Source organism: Chionomys nivalis, chromosome 2 (assembly GCF_950005125.1).
Source record: "Chionomys nivalis chromosome 2, mChiNiv1.1, whole genome shotgun sequence".
NCBI lineage: Eukaryota > Metazoa > Chordata > Mammalia > Rodentia > Cricetidae > Chionomys > Chionomys nivalis.
Genome location: NC_080087.1, coordinates 4,784,885 through 4,803,755, shown reverse-complemented (window position 1 = coordinate 4,803,755; position 18,871 = coordinate 4,784,885). Strand labels below are relative to the sequence as shown.

Here is an 18,871-nt window from a genome sequence, read left to right as displayed (position 1 = left end):
CCATGGTTCCTATGCTCCCAATTTCCTCAGGAGATCTTGTCTTTTTTCTCCTTCCCATATAGATTAGATCCATGTATGCCTCTCTTGGGGTCCTCATTGTTGTCTAAGTGATTGTGATTTGTAGGCTGGCTTTCTTTTCTTTATGTTTAAAAACCATCTATGAGTGAGTAAATGTGATAATTGTCTTTCTGTGTCTGGGTTACCTCACTCAAAATGATGTTTTCTAGATCCATCCATTTTCCTGCAAATTTCAAGATGTCATTTTTTTTTCTGCTCTGTAGGTAGTACTCCATCGTGTAAATGTCCCACATTTTCCTCATCCATTCTTCAGTTGAGGGGCATTTAGGTTGTTTCCAGGTTCTGACTATGACAAACAAAGCTGGTATGAACATTGTTGAACACATGTCCTTGGTGCACAATTGAGCATCCTTTGGGTATATACTCAAAAGTGGTATTACTGGGTCTTGAGGAAGGTTGTTTTCTAATTTTTTGAGAAATCTCCACACTGACATCCAATGGGGCTGTACCAGCTTGCATTCCCACCAGAAGTATTCCCTTTACCCCACAACCTCTCCAGCATAAGTTGTCATCAGTGTTTTTTATCTTGGCCATTCTTACAGGTGTAAGATGGAATCTCAGAGCTGTTTTGACTTGCATTTCTCTGATGACTAAGAATGTTGAGCATTTCCTTAAGTGTCTTTTAGCCATTTTATATTCCTCTTTTGAGAGTTCTCTGTTTAGGTCTGTACTCCATTTTTTTTATTGGATTATGTGTTCTTTGGTGACGAATTTCTTGAGTTCTTTGTATATTTTGTGTAGTGATGAGGAGCGGCGGGCTACGTTCCTGGCACCCGGCCACCTGCACAGCTAGCTTTACACCTGAAATAATTACATGGAAACTGTATTCTTTTAAACACTGCCTGGCCCATTAGTTCTAGCCTCTTGTTCTAACTCTTACATATTGATCTAACCCATTTCTAATATTCTATGTAGTACCACGAGCTGGTGACTTACCAGGGAGTATCTTAACCTGCGTCTGTCTGGAGTGAGAGAATCATGGTGACTGACTGAATCTGCTTCTTTCTCCCAGCATTCTGTTCAGTCTATTCCACCTACCTAAATTTCTGTCCTATCAAGGGCAGGCAGTTTTCTTTATTAATTAACTAATGAATACAAGACCCACCTCCATCATTTCCCCTTTTTCTGTTTAAACAAAAAAGAAGGCTTTCATTTTAACATAGTACACTTACATATAACAAAACAGTTATAGAGCACTGCACTGCATACCCTACACACCCACTCACTGTACTGCACTGTAACCCTACACACCCACTCACTACACTGCACTGTACACCCTACACACACACACTCACTGCACTGCATACCCTAGACACACACTCACTGTACTGCATATCCTACATACCCACTCACTGCACCACACTGCATACCCTACACACACTCACTACAGTGTACTGCATACCCTGCACACCCACTCACTGTAGTATGTATACTACATACTCACTCACTGCACCACACTGCATACCCTACACACCCACTCACTGCACTGCATACCCTACACACCCACTCACTGTACTACATACCCTACACACCCACTCACTACACTGCATACCCTACACACCCACTCACTGTACTACATACCCTACATACCCACTCACTGCACTGTGTATCCTACACACCCACTCACTGCACTGTGTATCCTACACACCCACTCACTGCACTGCATACCCTACACACCCACTTACTGTACTGTGTATCCTACACACCCACTCACTGCACTGTGTATCCTACACACCCACTCACTGCACTGCATACCCTACACACCCACTTACTGTACTGTGTATCCTACATACCCACTCACTGCACCACACTGCGTACCCTACACACACTCACTCCACTATATACCCTACACATCCACTCACTGCACTGCATACCCTACACATCCACTCACTGTACTGCATACCCTACACACACTCACTGTACTGCATACCCTTTTTACCCACTCACTGTACTACATACGCTACACACCCACTCACTGTACTGTGTATCCTACATACTCACTCACTGTACCACACTGCATACCCTACACACACACTCATTGCACTGCACCACATACCCTACAACCCACTCACTGCACTGCACACCCTACACACCCACTCGCTGCACTGCACCACATACCCTACAACCCACTCACTGCACTGCACACCCTACACACCCACTCGCTGCACCACACTGCATACCCTACACACCCACGTACTGCACTGTACTGTGTACCCTACACACCCACTCACTGAACTATACTGCATACCCTACGCACCTACTCACTGCAATGCACTGTGTACCCTATATACTCGCTGTACCACACTACATACCCTACACACCCACTCACTGAACTATACTGCATACCCTACACACCGACTCACTGTACTGTACACCATGCATATCCACTCACTGCACCACACATCATACCCTACACACCCACTCACTGAACTGCATACCCTACACACTCACTGTACTGTGCATCCTACACATCCACTTGTAGCCGCCTCGACGGGTTACTCTGTCTAGGGTTTGTAACCCGCCTGGCTGGCCAGTTATTCCAGGGTCACGGAGAGGCACCACCTGAAAGACATAGGCTGATAAGCAGGAAGGAGGCTAGGCAGATTTGTCGAAGCCTCCGTTTATTAGGGTCATGGTTACAGCTTATATAGCCCCTGAATAGCTTGGGGGGCTGGGGCACGGGATCTTGCCACGTGGTCCACAGGGTCTGAGAGGTTACGATGGGTCGGGTCACGATTCCTTGGTCGGGCAGTCACAAGGTGACACACCTAGTTGCCTAGATAGTTTGGAATGTGAGGCAGGTTCTGCTAAGAGATAACTCTCTATTAACAGTTAATTTGGGTGTGGGATAGGCTTGGTCAATAAGACTATTCTCAATACAATTGAGAAGTGAAGCCCTCTGCAAAAACTCCTCACGGCAGTGCTTCCTGTAAATTTTGGGGGGACACGGCTCCTGACATCCACTCACTGCACCATACTGCATACCCTACACACACACTCACTGCACTATATACCCTATACATCCACTCACTGCACTGTATACCCTACATACACTCACTGTACTGCATACCCTACACACACTCACTGTACTGCATACCCTACACACACTCACTGTACTGCATACCCTACACACACTCACTATACTGCATACCCTACACACACACTCACTGCACTGCACCACATACCCTACAACCCACTCACTGCACTGCACACCCTACACACCCATTCGCTGCCCCGCACTGCATACCCTACACACCCACGTACTGCACTGTGCCTGTGTACCCTACACACTCACTGAACTACATACCCTACACACCCTCTCACTGAACTATACTGCATACCCTACGCACATACTCACTGCAATGCACTGTATACCCTATATACTCACTGTACCACACTATATACCCTACACACCCACTCACTGAACTATACTGCATACCCTACAAACCCACTCACTGTACTGTACACCATGCATATCTACTCACTGCACCACACATCATACCCTACACAACCACTCACTGCACTGTAGTACATACCCCCACACTGTACTGTGTACTCTACACACCCACTTACTGCATTTCATTGCATACCCTACACACCCATTCACTGCACCACACTGCATATCCTACACACCTACTCACTGCACTGCACCACACTGCATATCCTACACACCTACTCACTGCACTGCACACCCTACACACCCACTCACTGTACTGAATACCCTACACCCACTCACTGCACTGCACTGCATACCATACACATCCACACAGCACACTGCCCTGACACCTGTCTAATGCTGGCCCATTCCTACTCCAGCTCATTTGTGTGTACAGTGAGATCATCAGAACCCACAGAAATGATTTGAACTGTGCATGTGTGTACAGCATCGATCCCAATGGTGAGCACAGGCTGATTCATTAAATCCAGATATATACACCTGTTCCACATGTGTGCTCAGATGTTCACTTTTCCTGAGCACAAACTGCACATACCATGCCCTGTGTATTCTTAGACAAATCTGCTCCAGAACTGTAGTCTTTTCACCTCGCAAGGAGCTGCCTTCTCCTCCTCCACCTCCACAGTTTCTACCTGCTCCTGTCAGCAAACATCCAATACCTGTTCATAGAGCATGGAGTTTAGACCCGATCCTCTGGCTTTCTGAGCCAAGGCATGTTGAAGTGTCTCTTCATGGGAAGCCCAGTGCTAAAATAACTCTTCTCATAACACATCATGTGACTGGAGTAAAGAGGCCATCACATGACTCAAAGGACATCTAAACATGGAAACCTGAGGTCAGCCTGTATGTGGTGGGGTCCTGACACTGCTACCAGCGACACACGGTGCTTCTGAGGAGCAAGGTGAGGATGGCTACCTAGTCTCGGTGCCAACTTGTGCTCCAAGGCCTCTCAGAACCTTGCCTGAAATGAGAAGGGTCAGAGGCGAGCCTCTCTACCCCTGTGTTGGACAGCTGCAGCAGAAGGTAAGGGGTGCCTGAGGTAGGCCCTTGTGGGCTGGCAGCATCGGTGTCTTGGCAAAAATACCAGAGGGAGTTCCCCGGCTACTGTCCTTACAACCTTGGCAGCAAGTTCTCTTCTCAGAACAGTATGCTCTGCCAGGAATATTTCCTGGGAGCAGCACAGCACCCAGCCTTAGGGAGGCAGCTGGCATGGCCAACAGTACCCCCAGTTCTCTCAGCTACCTCACTGGTACTGGGAAGTTAGCTCTGGAAAACATGGGTGAGGAGCATGTGCCACACACATGTCTCACATGTGCTTTCATTTCTCAGCTCCCAATGTCTGGGTCACCAGATCCATTTCACTATTGCTTACTGAGCCATTGAATTAGAACTAGCAAAGTAACCCTGACCACCCTAAATGGTGCTTGCAAACCCAGTGACCATCCTCCTCATGGGACTGGAAAGACTAGGAACCCAGAACAAACAGGAAAAGGCAGTCTGAGGTTCCAAAACCTCCCATAGCCATGGAAGGTTCCAAAACCTCCCATCTCCACAGAACAGTTTCCTCCATCCCTGGTAGTCACATACTTGGGGAACAAGATGTCTGTTATAACATAGAGTCCTTCATTGCACCCAGAGTTAACACTGTGGGGTCCCAGTCACTTAACAACCACAGCTGACAGTTTTAGCTTCTAGAATTATGGCATTCAGCCTTAGGCTCTGCAGCTTGTAGACACTGCAGCATGTGTGAGAAGCAGAAGAGAGATTTGTAGGTTATTCTCTCATATAAACCACCAGATCCCAGGGACCCTCATCATACCTGGTCACGTCCTAGACACACAAGCCTCAGTCCTGAGGACAGTGGCTTTGATGTGCCTGGGGCCACAGGGGAGGGGAGAATGCTGTCAGAAAACTTATGTTTGTCCATAGCTGATCAAACAGTAACAAAATGTACAATGAGCAACTGAGCAATGTTTCATATTCAGACTGGCTTCTCATCACTGTTTAATCCTTCCCTGTACCTTCTCTGTTTTTGAATCAAACATTCATTGAGCATCCTTCCATATTACCCAAATGACCAGCCAAGATCACATCCCACCCCTTAACTCTGTGGTTCTGAGCTTTTCAAAGTCTTGTACATGGATGTATGCATGCCCAACGTTTCTCTCTATACTTACGGGTGCAAGTCCACCAGCTCTATTTGACCAATCCAGGGGCTTCATTCCGATCATGTCACCACAGAGAGTGTGGAGCCTCATCACTCATGGTCAGACCCACTACTACAGGCAAAGACACTCACTCTGTCTGTTTCTGACCCTCGCCTATTTCTCTTCTACCTCTGTTTGTCTCTTGTGTCTCCATTTGCGTAATGCTACCATCATGTCCATAAACCTTGCCGAATCTCCTAGGCTGCAGGGCTGTGGTCTTCCCTTCCCTGTACCAGACCAGGACATGCTATTCCATGTGCTGTCTGCTCTTTGCTCCTTCTTCTGCATGGAATCAGTAGGGTAAGGGGAGCCCTAGGTGTTCATGAGCTTGTGTCTCACCTTTTCACTGAGAGGTTCTGTTCCTGTCTAACAAGGGGAATCGGCAGCCAGGGTCATGTGCATACCAGGGCCTTCAGTGGAAAGAGGACCTGTGTCAAAGACAACTGCTTTGAGCCTTGAACCTACACGCATACTAGGAAATCTTGCAGCCAAAAGACACCACTTCTTCCAGTTCCAAGGAATGAAATGCCAGTCGTTCTCCCTAAGTAAAATGCCCAGCCCCTTTCCAGAAGGAATCCAGCTAATTCTTTTTAAAGAAGGGAAAGAGATTCACTTATAGAAACCTTTTTATAATTTATTTGCTGTTGTTAATCTTCAGTAGAAAAACGAAGCTCTAGCTAAACGTAGGGTTTCAGTGGTGAAAATTTGACCCAATAAACAAATAAATAAATATTTACAGTCTTTGGCAAAAACAATGTTTCATTAACGTATATGAGAAGCTTTTGTTCTTTTTAAACTACACAAATAATTTACAAAAATAATATGGCACACTGAATGTATTCACATCTTCCCCACCACCTTGTACCATTCAACCAAATGCTCCAAGGGAAAGCCTAAATGTTCTCCACACCCTCACAGTTAGAAGTCTCATGTTGGCCTTGGGAATACAGTTCCACAGAAAGCAAAGAGTGCAGGGTAACAAAACACAGCGGAAACTCACCCTCAAAGACACCAGCACAAATAATTGTGTCAAGATGAACTGTGGAAGCTCAGAATCTAAGCATGGATTCTTTCTATCTGACTTAGAAATGTGACTGCCTTTCCCAGAAAAGGGATCATACTCTACCCACCCCAAAGAGAGACAAGATGTACCTCCACTGAACTCATGTGGAGTGAGAGAGACCATACTTCCTGCTGGGAGATCATGCAACTTAAAGCAAGACAATAAAACCACCTAGTATGTCTGTTGTGTTGTGACTGATTAATGGGTGTGTCTGCGGGGAGGAGAATGTTTTCTTCAGTATTAAAATAAAAGAACCTATATACAGCAAATAGATAACAGTAAAAGGAATTGAATTAAAATCATTGGTAACTGTGTGTATTAAGGTTCTATTTTATCATGACATGGAGCTTTGTATTTCAACCAGCAGATATTTTGGTAAGTGGATCTTTATATCATTATATCCTAGTCATATGCTTATTTCTAGAAATTACACTACATATTTGTTGCTTTGCATATTTAAAATAAGTTATTGATGAATGGAGCTACATTCCAAATTCATTTAATAAATATTAACACAATAGTTGTACTTGGAACCTTAATGAAATATCTTACCAAATTAGACAAAAGCAACTTTTGTATCATTCCAAAGTCTAGACTAGGAGTACGGTACCAAAATGCATTTGCAAATTTATCTCCTAGTCTGTTTCCTAGTAGCAGGAACAGGAAAGAATGCCCAGTCAGAGATCCTAGCAGTCAGTGTGCAGAGAGAGGTCCATGACTTCCAGCCAAGAAGGCTCTCCACAAAGCCTCTGAAAGCTCTGAAAAACCCTGAAAGATTTTCTTTTGCAATGATACACCTTCTTTGTCTCCATCAAGTCAGCTGTTAACTGTGAACCAAGAGGAATAAAAAGGGGTTTTCATCTAATTTTCCAATCAGTCTCTACATTCTGATTAGTCAGTGTTTAATATCACTGGACAAGGGGCCACAGTCATGTGACTGTCTTCTGACCTTTTCCTTACTGCAGCCACACTCACCCGATCTTTCTTTAGAATTGCCCTTACAGGATTGGTGTGTTGCTGAACAGCACGAATCCAAGAACAGTGACAACATTAAGCACTGAAAGTAGGTGAGCAATAGTTTTCATGCTTAATTTATGAGAATGACTTATACACAATATTCCCTTCAACTCCATATACACATAAATACTGCAAGTAATTACATTTTACATGTAAACGTCATTCTGTTTTAAACAGACAAGAAAAGACAATGCAACAACACACTAAGTTTCCACTCCGTGGTGAGTCTCATTTCTCGTCAAACTGTTTTCCAGCAGCGGGCCAGATGCTCATCTTGCAGTTCCCTTGATGTTTGTCATGTGAAGGCACTTGGACTTGGTGCTGATGCAGGAGGTGAAGATCCACTTAGTTAAGGTCAAGAAACAGGAAATGCCGAAAGAGAGAAAAGCTGCAAGTACCAAGATGGACCGACGTGTCTCGTAAACAGTGTTCGTAGCACATTGATGGAATGCAGCCTTTCTCTCTAGACATCTGGAAGAGAAGGAGCAATGGGATTAGGAAGGAATGATCAGGGGTATTTTTTTTATGTTCCTTTATTTGTTCATCTCATACCTGTAGCCCAGGTTGTCCTAGAACTTGCTATGTGACTTAGAATGGCCTCAAGTCCTCCTGCCTCAGGCTCCCATGCATCTGTTTTCCCGATAACCTCAACTATCATCATATTAATTTTAAGAAGGTAAAGTTGATGGGTAGGACAGACTGGTAGCTGTGTGGATGAATGAGTAGATGGGAGATGAGCAAATGGATGCGATGATAGAAATATGGATGCATGTTTGGAGAGATGAAATAGATGTTTTGAAGGATGGGGACATAGTTGGATAGATTAATGAGTAGATACATGAAAAAAGAAGTATCTTCAATGGAATCTTATCATAAGAAAAGGACCTTCGGTGGAAGGAGAGGGAATAGGGTCTTGTCTCTACTTTTATTTGTGTATTATTTTCAAGGTGTGAGCACTGAGAAATATTCCTGAACTTTCCCGATCTTCTCTGTAGTCCTGTCAGTACACTAGACTGGTGTCAAGTTTGCTTTCAGGTTTATCTTTTGGTTCAGATAAATACATTTCTAGCAGTATAACTAAGAAGTAGACTCCTTCCTTCCCTCACTTCTTCCTTCTATCTCTCTTCCCCTCCTCCATTCTCCTTTTCCTTCTTCCTTTCCTTTCTTCTTGCAATTTTCAGTAAAGATAATATTCTAAAATATCCCTAGGAACTCTGAGAGTATGGAAACACGAAGCTACAGAATCAGTATAGTGGCAGATGACCTGTGAACTATCAGAAAGTATTTGTCTTACCAAAGACCTTCAGATTCAATATAAGACAAAAAAAAAAAAAAAACCCAGAGAGACAGAGCAGGGGGATGTAATTTGCCTAAACTACATCTTTGCTAGAAGGGCAGAAACTGTAAGTCATCATTCATTTCCATGGAATGAAGCCTCTGTAGACAGAAAAGTGGATGTCAGTCCCCCACCCCCGGTCCTGTGGGACCATTCCCTGATGAGAACCTGCACTCACCTCTGCATTCATACTTGAGGTCTGAGAAGTAGACCATTTCTTGGGAGAAGACAAACAGGCCGAGCCTTCCACCAGCGTAGGTTTTATCATAGATTGGTCCTGAATCAGCCATGACCTGCTTTCCTTCATGCACCAAGACTCTAAGGTAAGAAAGTGAAGGATAAAAGAGAACTTGAACTTGGCAGCACATTCTCTGGAGAGGCTAATGGTTGGTTCTGGATGGCAGTTGTTGATCAAGAGGAGTTTGGTCTCCCTGCTTGGTGCTAAAGATGAAAGCATGACCTTGTGTATGCTGACCAAGAGTTCTCTGCTCTACCACTGACTGCGCTGACCCAGACCGACCCAGAGGATGTGTAGCTCCACTCTCTCCTCAGGGTTTTAGCAACTAGGCTGGGCTTACTTTCCTTGTGGGAACACCGAGTCCTGTTAGGAAGCAGGATCTGAAGAGACCATTTCTCCTCACAGGCAAAGCTGTTGTACCCTTTGTGTGTGTGTGTGTGTGTGTGTGTGTGTGTGTGAGAGAGAGAGAGAGAGAGAGAGAGAGAGAGAGAGAGAGAGAGACTAATCACCCAGGTTTGTGTTAGGTTGCCTTTAAGAGTCAAGGCAGTGTGCAGAGTGAGTGAAGGGTGTTTCCTGATTGCCTGTAGGGGATGGGTGCCTGTTTCTCTTCCTTAGAGACAGGTCTTCTCCTTGGCTTTCATTTTCCTGAAGATCCCTAATCTCATCTTTGTCCCATTGTAAGAGCTGTCTGAAAGTAGCGACAGGACTCTATCTTCCTAGCCCAGAGTATGAAGTGATGTCACAGAATTCCCTAATGGAGCACATGGCAAATGGGATCCCTTTGCAGGGACATCACACCCTGCACATGAGTTTACACCTCACCTGCCTAGACCCTCAAGGATCTGCAAACACCAAATAGCCAACAGGGCTCTGGCTCATTGGCAGAACATTTGCTTATCATGTACAAAATCCTGGATTTCATCCAGATGGATGTGGAGTGGTCTTCACACCACCCAACAAGTATCTTAAAACACAGATTTCTTTCAAGATTTTAAAGTAACTGATGTGTAGTAAGAATGCAAGATAGATGAGAAAAGACATTTAAAACTGAGGAATCCAGAGAAGAATTTAAAAGAGTTCTTTATGGCACAGTTATCTATTTATAATCTCCAGTGGGAAGGAAGACAAAGAAGGTAGATTATCCATCCAATGGGAAAGCAATCTGTCTATCCAATGGGAAGCAGACCATCCATCCATTGTAAAAGCCATCTAGCCATTCAATGGAAAAAGCAGACTGGTTATTTATTGGAAAGGAAAATTAGTTCATCCAATGGGAAGAAAGTCCTGAGGGACCTACCACTGAACAGAAATGTAAACTGCCCTTACCTCATGTAGCCTGTCTTAGGCCTGTGAATCAGGTGCCACCTGTAGGCAGTGTAGTCTTTCCAGCCAATGTTTTTGGGGTCGTGCCATAGTGTGCGCACCTGTAGAACAGAATCGTTGTTGAAGGATGAGATACATGCCTCTCCACCATTCTTCTCTCCCCACAGCTCGACTGTGGCAAGCAATGCCCTACTTGCTGCACTACCTCTCTTGCATATTCTGTTTTATACACTATATCTTCAAACACTGTATATCATCTACCCTACTGTGCACACCTATGGGGCACTACAACACATTCCTAAATCCACTGCCTAGTGTGCTGAAGTTAGCACTAAGAGCACGAACACTCGTGTGACACTATGAACAGACCACTCACACTTTCGAGTCCTGTCTCTAAAGAGAATGAACATGTGTTCAGTCTTGTCAGCTTTGTCAACAGGAAGACTGGGCATTCTGTGCTTAATAAAGTAGGCATTCAATGTCAACTATTAAAATGATTTCTACTTGATTAAAAATGAACCAAGAACATCATTTAAAATTAAAGAGAGTGAAGGGTCTATACAGAAGAGGTCATCAACTGCTCAGTCCCTTACCTGGCCTTCTGTGTTTCCTGTGTGCCACAGGGCATTCCTCAGATGTTCACCAGTGCCGGTCGTGGAATTCACCACTTTGAGGGACACACCAGAGTAGCCGTAAGCCCGACTGGGCTTGTCTTCCCAATAGGTCTGGGTGACCTGTTTCCACATCACCACATAGAAGCGGCTGCTTGACTGATAGCCAAAGACGAAGCCAGCATAGTCATCATCCCGGTCAGTGTTGACATAGAATGTGCCACTGAAGTCCACAGACCCAAACTCATCAAAACCTGGATACAGAGGAAATAGGCATGGTTTGGAGGCCCCAGGGAAAAGCACTTCAGGGACCCCTCAGGGGCTCATGTCACAGAAACGTGGGTCTAAAAGAGCTTAGATTGGCTTTGCCCCATGCTCGTCACTGAGAGATTAGCAAAAGCTACAGGACTTGTGACCCAATCAATAGCCTGCTGGGCTCCAGAACACAGGCTCCACTGTGTTGTGTTCCATTTCAGAGAGTCCATAATATGAACTGGCTTATTAAACACCAACTCCATAGACCTAAGGGGCAAACCTGCTGTTTCCCAGAGCCCCTTCCCAGGTTTTTAAGGGAGGCTGTTCTACATACCAAGACAGGGTAAGAATACCAGGAAAATTATCCTGAATCCTGTCCACATGGCCTCACTTGGCCACTCAACAGCATCACCTCACTCGGGATCTCAGACTCACCTACAGCAATGCCAGGGTCTGAGTTTGCCGTTTGCACCAGCTCTTTGCCTTGGTGACGAATCACCCAGTTAGGATCAATTTGAGTGGTTCCCTTGGGATCCAGAGGGACCATCTGGAAGTTCCTGAAGTCTGTCTCAGTGATAGCATTGTTCTCAGGGCACACGTCATCAATATCTGGGACGTTGTCATTGTCAAAGTCATCTTTACAAATATCACCTCGGCCATCACCTGTGGATAAGAAAGAAATAGACATGGGGGCAAAGGTGAGTGCTTTGCACTTGTTTCTCATAAGCAGAGACCTCTGGGTCCCTAAGGTCTGTGGCTGAGCATCCTGCAGGTAACTATGGCTTAGGAGCCAACTGCCTCCTTAAGCACTGAGTTTGTAAAGCAAATAATCCCAGAGGTGTTTTTTAAAACATCATCACAGCAAACCATGAAGCCAACGATAGCACGGCAATGCCCTCACAAGAGCTCTGCCCCCTCTCACTCAGAGGCGGCTAAATTTGTCTCTCACTGTTGTTCTTAATAACTGGAGCCATTTTAATTTATTTGGCATTGAAAATAGAACCTTTACAGCACACATGACATTCCCTTAGGGAGATTGGGCCCAGAGAGGTTGGTCAGCAAAGGTGGATAGGTCATGCGTGTGACCTCACAGCTGCCCTACCGTTGGCCACAGTGAGATGCCCACAGGCAGAGGCAGTGGGGTAAACAGGCATGCTACTGTGACCTCTTATTTCAAAAGGAAGAAAAGAAACCATATTTGGTATCAAGATTGGTATCTTCATTCCCCCACTCTTCAAACTAGTTTCCAGTTCTGTATCCACTGCCACATTATCCCCTGTCATGTGACACACATAATTAGAGGTACAGGCATTTCCCTTTCTTGAGACCTCAAGGATGACTTTGAACTTCTGGTCCTCCTACTTCTACCTCCTGAGTTATAGGTACTCACCGATATGCCTTGTATATATAGTACTGAGCTTCACATATGCCAGGCAAGTGCTCTATCAATTAAGCCACATCCCTAGTCTCAGTAATGGCATCTTAAAAGTATTAAAATGTCATCCTAAGTATGTCAACCTCTCCTCCTTCCCAATCCCCTTCCTGATGAGCCCAGATCCCACCCACCCCACCCCTGCCTGCACTGGTGTCCGTGTCAAGCAGGAAACTTTCTGCCGAAAGCTGTTTCCCATGCAGGGAGGATCCTGGAGCTGCCCTTGGGCCTTGGCCAGGCCTTTTTCACGTGCTTCTGAGTCAGATTGGCTCAACACCCCAGGGCTCCTGGTCTCCATTTGTTCAGGATAAGTGTCTTCCAAATAGAGCTTGGATCATTCTGGCCATTGGGAGGGAGTTCATGGCCAGCCAATCAGCAAGAGAGCTGTGTGCTTTGTTATTTAGGACTGTAGTGACTTCCTCCAGAACTTGCACAGTTACAGACCAGCGGTTTACACAAGAACTTCCACTTCAACTTGCCCTATTTTAGTTACTAGATTCAAAACAATAAGTCCCCCCATTCTGTCACGGGCTGCATACGGCGAACCTTACTTCTTTCTAAATGACTCCCAAAGGTTTTCAGAAGTACAGAGTTATTGAGAGGGTTCCTCATCATGGCACGCACAAGCACACTTCTCCTCCGTCATTGGTAGAATATTAAACATACCAGAAGAAGCTGAAACTGCCAAGTAGACTGGACAGAAAACCAGCCATCCCTGTGGCCAGCATGCTAAGACAGCCATCCTTCTGACTTCTAAAGTGGCTTTGTAAGCAGAGAAGCAGGTCTACCTCTGTAGGACTGTTCACACAGTTTGCAACACACGTACGAGCTGAGGAAGGCACCCACCATCTGAGTCTTCCTGGTCTGGGTTGAAGACAAGCCGACAGTTGTCCCTGTCATCTGGAATACCATCATTGTCATCATCAGGGTCACAAGCATCACCCTTGCCGTCATTGTCGTGGTCAGCCTGGTTGGAGTTGGAGATGTATGGGCAGTTGTCCTGGTTGTTCTGGTGGCCGTCATCATCGATGTCCTCATTGTTGTCACACTGATCTCCAACGAGGTCATTGTCCATATCCGTCTGGAGGACAGAGCAGGAAGTGAACACCAGGAATATTCCCTGAGGAAGTCCTTGAAGGCTAGGTCCAGATCAGAGACCCACCCCATTGGGTTACAGGACAGTATTGGGGGTGTGTTGGCTCACTTACACAGAACAGAGCCTGGAATCCAGACCCCTGGGTTCGGATTCTCCCTCCTGTGCCCCGTCGGGGACTTACTATAGTTGACTACCACTCAGCTGTCACTGGTATCTTTCCCCTAGCATTTGTTGCTGCATGCTCTGCAGACCGTGTTTCTAGGTCACATTCTCCTTGTCCCTTCCAACAGCCAGCCTGGAAATGTAGCTGGTTCTGAGTTTTCCTCAGGGTAACCATGGAAACAAATATCCCCCAGACAGTGACGGGAAGCCACTTGGCCTGTGGCCACCTAGATACAACATGCTTAGGTGTGGGCTCGGTAAGAGGTTCCAGCTGAGATTATAGAAAAATCTATGCTGTCATCTTGGCAGAGCAGATGAGAACCACACAGAAACATCTTTCTGAAACTGTTTGAGGATATGGCACACTCTGCCCTGAGATGCCAATCGACCTCAAAGACTAATCTCAAGGCAGCAGCTGAGGCTCATAGAGCCCCATTTAGGGACATCCCATCACCTGATCCGGGTTGTGCATCAGGGGGCAGTTGTCACAGTGGTCGCCCACGCCATCCCCGTCTGTGTCTCTCTGGTCAGTGTTGTAGACGTAGGGGCAATTGTCTCGCTCATTGAAAACATCTGTGGACAGAAGAGAACAGTAGTAACACCCTGAGTCTAGAGAAGATGTCATTTTCCCATCATAAGACACAGACAAATTTTCACTGAGAAAAAATGGCAAAAATGTAAAGATTCTTAGATTCAGGGAAGAGTACACGATAGAGTTTCCATTAAAATTCAAATTCCCAGTGAGACCATGTCTCAAAACACACACACGCACACGCACACACACACACACACACACACACACCAATTCTCTTAGCCTGAAATATAGCTAGTATTTGGAATTCTCTGGGGTGATGCTGTTCAACCAGAGGAGGGTGAGTGTGGCTCTTCTCTGCGCTTGCTGCCTTGACCGCCCCACTTAGAGCTCAGAATGTCTGTGCTAATGGCAGGCTCTGGGTGATGCCTTCTCATCCACACACAGCAGGAGAGAAGTGGTGGTGGAGATAGAGTGGTCAGGGTCTTAGAAATCTGAAAATAGATAACACAGTCCACCAATACTGGAGAAACAGTAATAATCTTAAAAAGATACATTGGCAAAGTGAAGGGTCATAACTAGCAAGTCAGAAAGAAGGGACCCTGGACACTGACCTTGCCTCACAAGGAAGGGGAGGACATCTGGGGAGGGACTGAAGGCAAACGGATAGGGTCTAAGGACCTGATACTCCAGTGGGTGTAACAGATGCCTTAACCGACATCAAGACGGAAGGAGGAACCTGCTGACCACACTGAGCTCTGAGAAGGCGGAGGGGCTCAGACTGTCCTGAGGGTGAAGCTGGATGTAGAAGCTCACTGGAAAGTTCTACAAGAACTCAAGCTTTGAGATGACTCCAAATAACAGGGTAGAGTGAATCAAAGTGGATGAAGGGACTCAAGCCTGGGAAAGGATGGGGAGGGGGTGAGACTCACAGGGCACACAGAGAAGCTGAGTCCAGTAGTGATCCGAGTGTCTCCTGGCTCTACAGTGACACCCTGAGATAGGAGTGTGGATTCCTAGGGCCATACGGCAGTTCCCTGGGCTCTTTCATGGGGGCCACCAAGTCTCAGGGTAAAATGTCAGCCCACAGTGATGCCAGAGCTCTCGGGGGACATACATATCATACCTGTCTAGGGAGCCAGATTCTGTAGTTAGACCTAACCAAGAAATACCACTAAAAGGGGATGGAGGTGAGACAACAGCTCTCCTCAGATCTCTCTCAGAGCAGGGTGAGGCAAGAGTGCAGGTCTTGTGTGTTTTAGATGGAGCATTCACTGCAGAAGATTCAGGAAAAAGAATACGGAGAAGCGGTTGTGGAACTGGCATCAAGGAAAGAGGATGCAGGAAATTGCGGTTTTCTGAGAATGGGCCTTAGCCTTGTGGGAAAAGGCAAGCTATTTAAGAAATCAATTTTATGGTTTCTAGCTATGGATAGGGGGCCTCTGAGTCTATAATATGTGGTCCTAAAGAAGCTAAACAAGAGGGCAAACCCAAGGAAAAACATATAGTTATCCTCCTGGCTATGGGAAGTAGACAAGAGTGCCGGGCAAAAAATTGGAATCTTGGGGGTAGGGTGGGATGGGGGAAAGGGGAGATGAAGAAAGAAAAGTGTGAAGGAGAGGATGAGGGGAACTTGGGGAAACGGGATGATGGGGGATATAGGAAGGTTGGATAGGGGAGCAGGGAAACTCATATCTTAGTTAAGGGAACCACCTAAGGGTTGGCAAGAGACTTGAACTTGGGGTGGCTACCAGATGCCAAGAGCAATGTCCCCAGTTAGTTCCTTGGGCACCTGAGGATAGGGAACCTGAAATGAACCTATCCTATAGCCATACTGATGAATATCTTGCATATCACCATAGAACCTTCATCTAGCGATGGATGGAGATAGAGACAGAGACCCACACTGGAGCACCAGACTGAGCTCCCAAGGACCTAATGAGGAACAGAAGGAGGGAGAACATGTACAACGAAGTCAAGACCACGAGGGGTGCACCCACCCACTGAGACAGTCGGACCGATCTATTGGGAGCTCACCAAGGCCAGCTGGACTGTGACTGAAAAAGCATGGGATAAAACTGGACTCTCTGAACATGGCGGACAATGAGAGCTGACAAGAGGCCAAGGACAATGGCACGGGGTGTTGATCCTACTTCAGGTTCTGGCTTTGTGGGAGCCTAGACAGTTTGGATGTTCAACTTCCTAGATCTGGATGGAGGGGGGAGGACCTTGGACTTTCCACAGGGCAGGGAACCCTGTCTGCTCCTGGGACTGGAGAGGGAGGAGAAGAGGAGTGGGGGGAGGGGGAGAGGGGCGGGAGGAGGGGGAGGGAAATGGGAGGCGGGGAGGAGGCAGAAAATTTTTTTTTTCAATAAAAAAAAAGAAAAAAAATAAGAACAATAAGGAAAAAAAAGAAATCAATTTTATACAGTAGAGATAAAGTTGAGCTCTTGCAACAAGTTCAGAATTGTGAGTGCAGTCGCCCTGGTGTACATAGAGGGCTGTTATCAGGACCTACAAAGATGACAAAATCCAGATGTCCAAACCCATTACACAGAATGGTGTGGTGTTTGCAGGCAATCTAGGTACAACCTTTTGTTTAAGGATAAGATAAAGCATCTAGCAGGTAGTAAGAAGCCTGGGTGGGTAAAAGTTCTTTTTTGTTGTTGTTGTTGTTTTGTTTTTTTTTTTTGTTTTTTGAGACAGGGTTTCTCTGTGGCTTTGGAGCCTGTCCTGGAACTAGCTCTGTAGACCAGGCTGGTCTCGAACTCACAGAGATCCGCCTGCCTCTGCCTCCCGAGTGCTGGGATTAAAGGCGTGCGCCACCATCGCCCGGCTTGGGTAAAAGTTCTTGCAAGACAAGTCTGACTACCCAAGTTCAATCCTCAGAACTCAACATCAAAACAAAATAGACAAACAAAAATCAGACACAGCAGTGAGCATCAGTGAGCATTTTTGTAATCCCAGCACCTCAAGGGCAAGATGAGCAGAAGACACAGGTACATCACCTGACCTTTCCCAGAGTAGCTTATCTGGAGTTGAGTGAAACAGAAACCAGACAGATCCTGTCTCAAGGAGGTGGAAAGAGAGAGCCAACCCATGAAGGTTGTCTTCTGACTCCCACAGGCACAGGGCAGCACCCTCCCCCTCCACATACCCTCGGACACAGAAATAAACTTTAAGTCTGTACATGCTCATTAGATGCAATCTTTTTGTCAACACTCCATGGTTAGCTGATTTGTGATTGTGAACCTGCATCCACAGGTGCTGACTCACTTATGACCACGGACCCTTATCTGAGTCACTAAGATAAGCAGAGCTACTGACCGTCCCCGTCAATGTCCACAGAGCAGGCGTCCCCTTCGCCGTTGTTGTCGGTGTCGATCTGTGCTGGGTTGTGCACATAGGGACAATTGTCACAGCGGTCTCCAACCTCGTCCTTGTCGTAGTCCAGTTGGCGGGGATTAAAGAGGAGCTGGCAATTATCCTGAAAACACCAGAGAAAGACGTCAGGAAGAGCACAGGGCATACACCAGACAGCCATGTCAGTTCAGTACTCAGGGGACAAGCAACAAGGAAGCAAAGGAAGCCAGCCAGTTAGCCCTCCCTCCGTGCGCACCTTTTCAACATCGTGTGACTTTGTGGTTTCATACACAGCTGGCCTGTCCCATAAGCGTTAAGCTCTCCTATTGCAAAGGGGTTGTTTCATCTGTTTTCACAGGGAAGTCAAATGGACGGGATAATGGGTGACTGGATGGATGGATGGATGGATGGATGGATGGATGGATGGATGGATGGATGGGTGAGACATAGAGAGCCCTGGATTTCCCCCACAGAGAATCCATCCTCAGGGAGCTGTGGGAGTCACATGTTAAACCTTCTGCTTGTAACACTGGTCGCTTGCCTCAAGCATAGCTCAGCAGAAGAAAAGGAAGCTAATAAGGTCTTTGATGCAATTAAGGAAAGTGACATCACTGAGTTGTACCGCAGAGAGCCCCGCACACTAGCCAATCAGCATTTGCGGAGACAACTTTCTCTATCGGTAGCCTCTGGGAACTGTTCAC

General features: G+C 46.2%; 1 protein-coding gene across 2 annotated transcripts in view; it reads right to left on the bottom strand.

Annotated features, from left to right (window-relative positions):
- Nucleotides 1-6,371: 6,371 nt before the first annotated feature.
- The window catches only part of Thbs2 (thrombospondin 2), a 30,086-nt gene continuing 17,586 nt past the window's right edge, over nucleotides 6,372-18,871 (bottom strand). For both annotated transcript variants that reach the window (XM_057762075.1, XM_057762076.1), the window contains exons 15-22: nucleotides 18,135-18,294; nucleotides 14,730-14,848; nucleotides 13,864-14,098; nucleotides 12,021-12,248; nucleotides 11,313-11,584; nucleotides 10,723-10,820; nucleotides 9,337-9,476; nucleotides 6,372-8,293 (exon numbers count right to left, since the gene is read on the bottom strand). In XM_057762075.1, coding sequence (XP_057618058.1) covers nucleotides 8,286-8,293; nucleotides 9,337-9,476; nucleotides 10,723-10,820; nucleotides 11,313-11,584; nucleotides 12,021-12,248; nucleotides 13,864-14,098; nucleotides 14,730-14,848; nucleotides 18,135-18,294 — 1,260 coding nt within the window. In that variant the 3' untranslated portion in view covers nucleotides 6,372-8,285. The remainder of the gene's footprint in view (nucleotides 8,294-9,336; nucleotides 9,477-10,722; nucleotides 10,821-11,312; nucleotides 11,585-12,020; nucleotides 12,249-13,863; nucleotides 14,099-14,729; nucleotides 14,849-18,134; nucleotides 18,295-18,871) is intronic.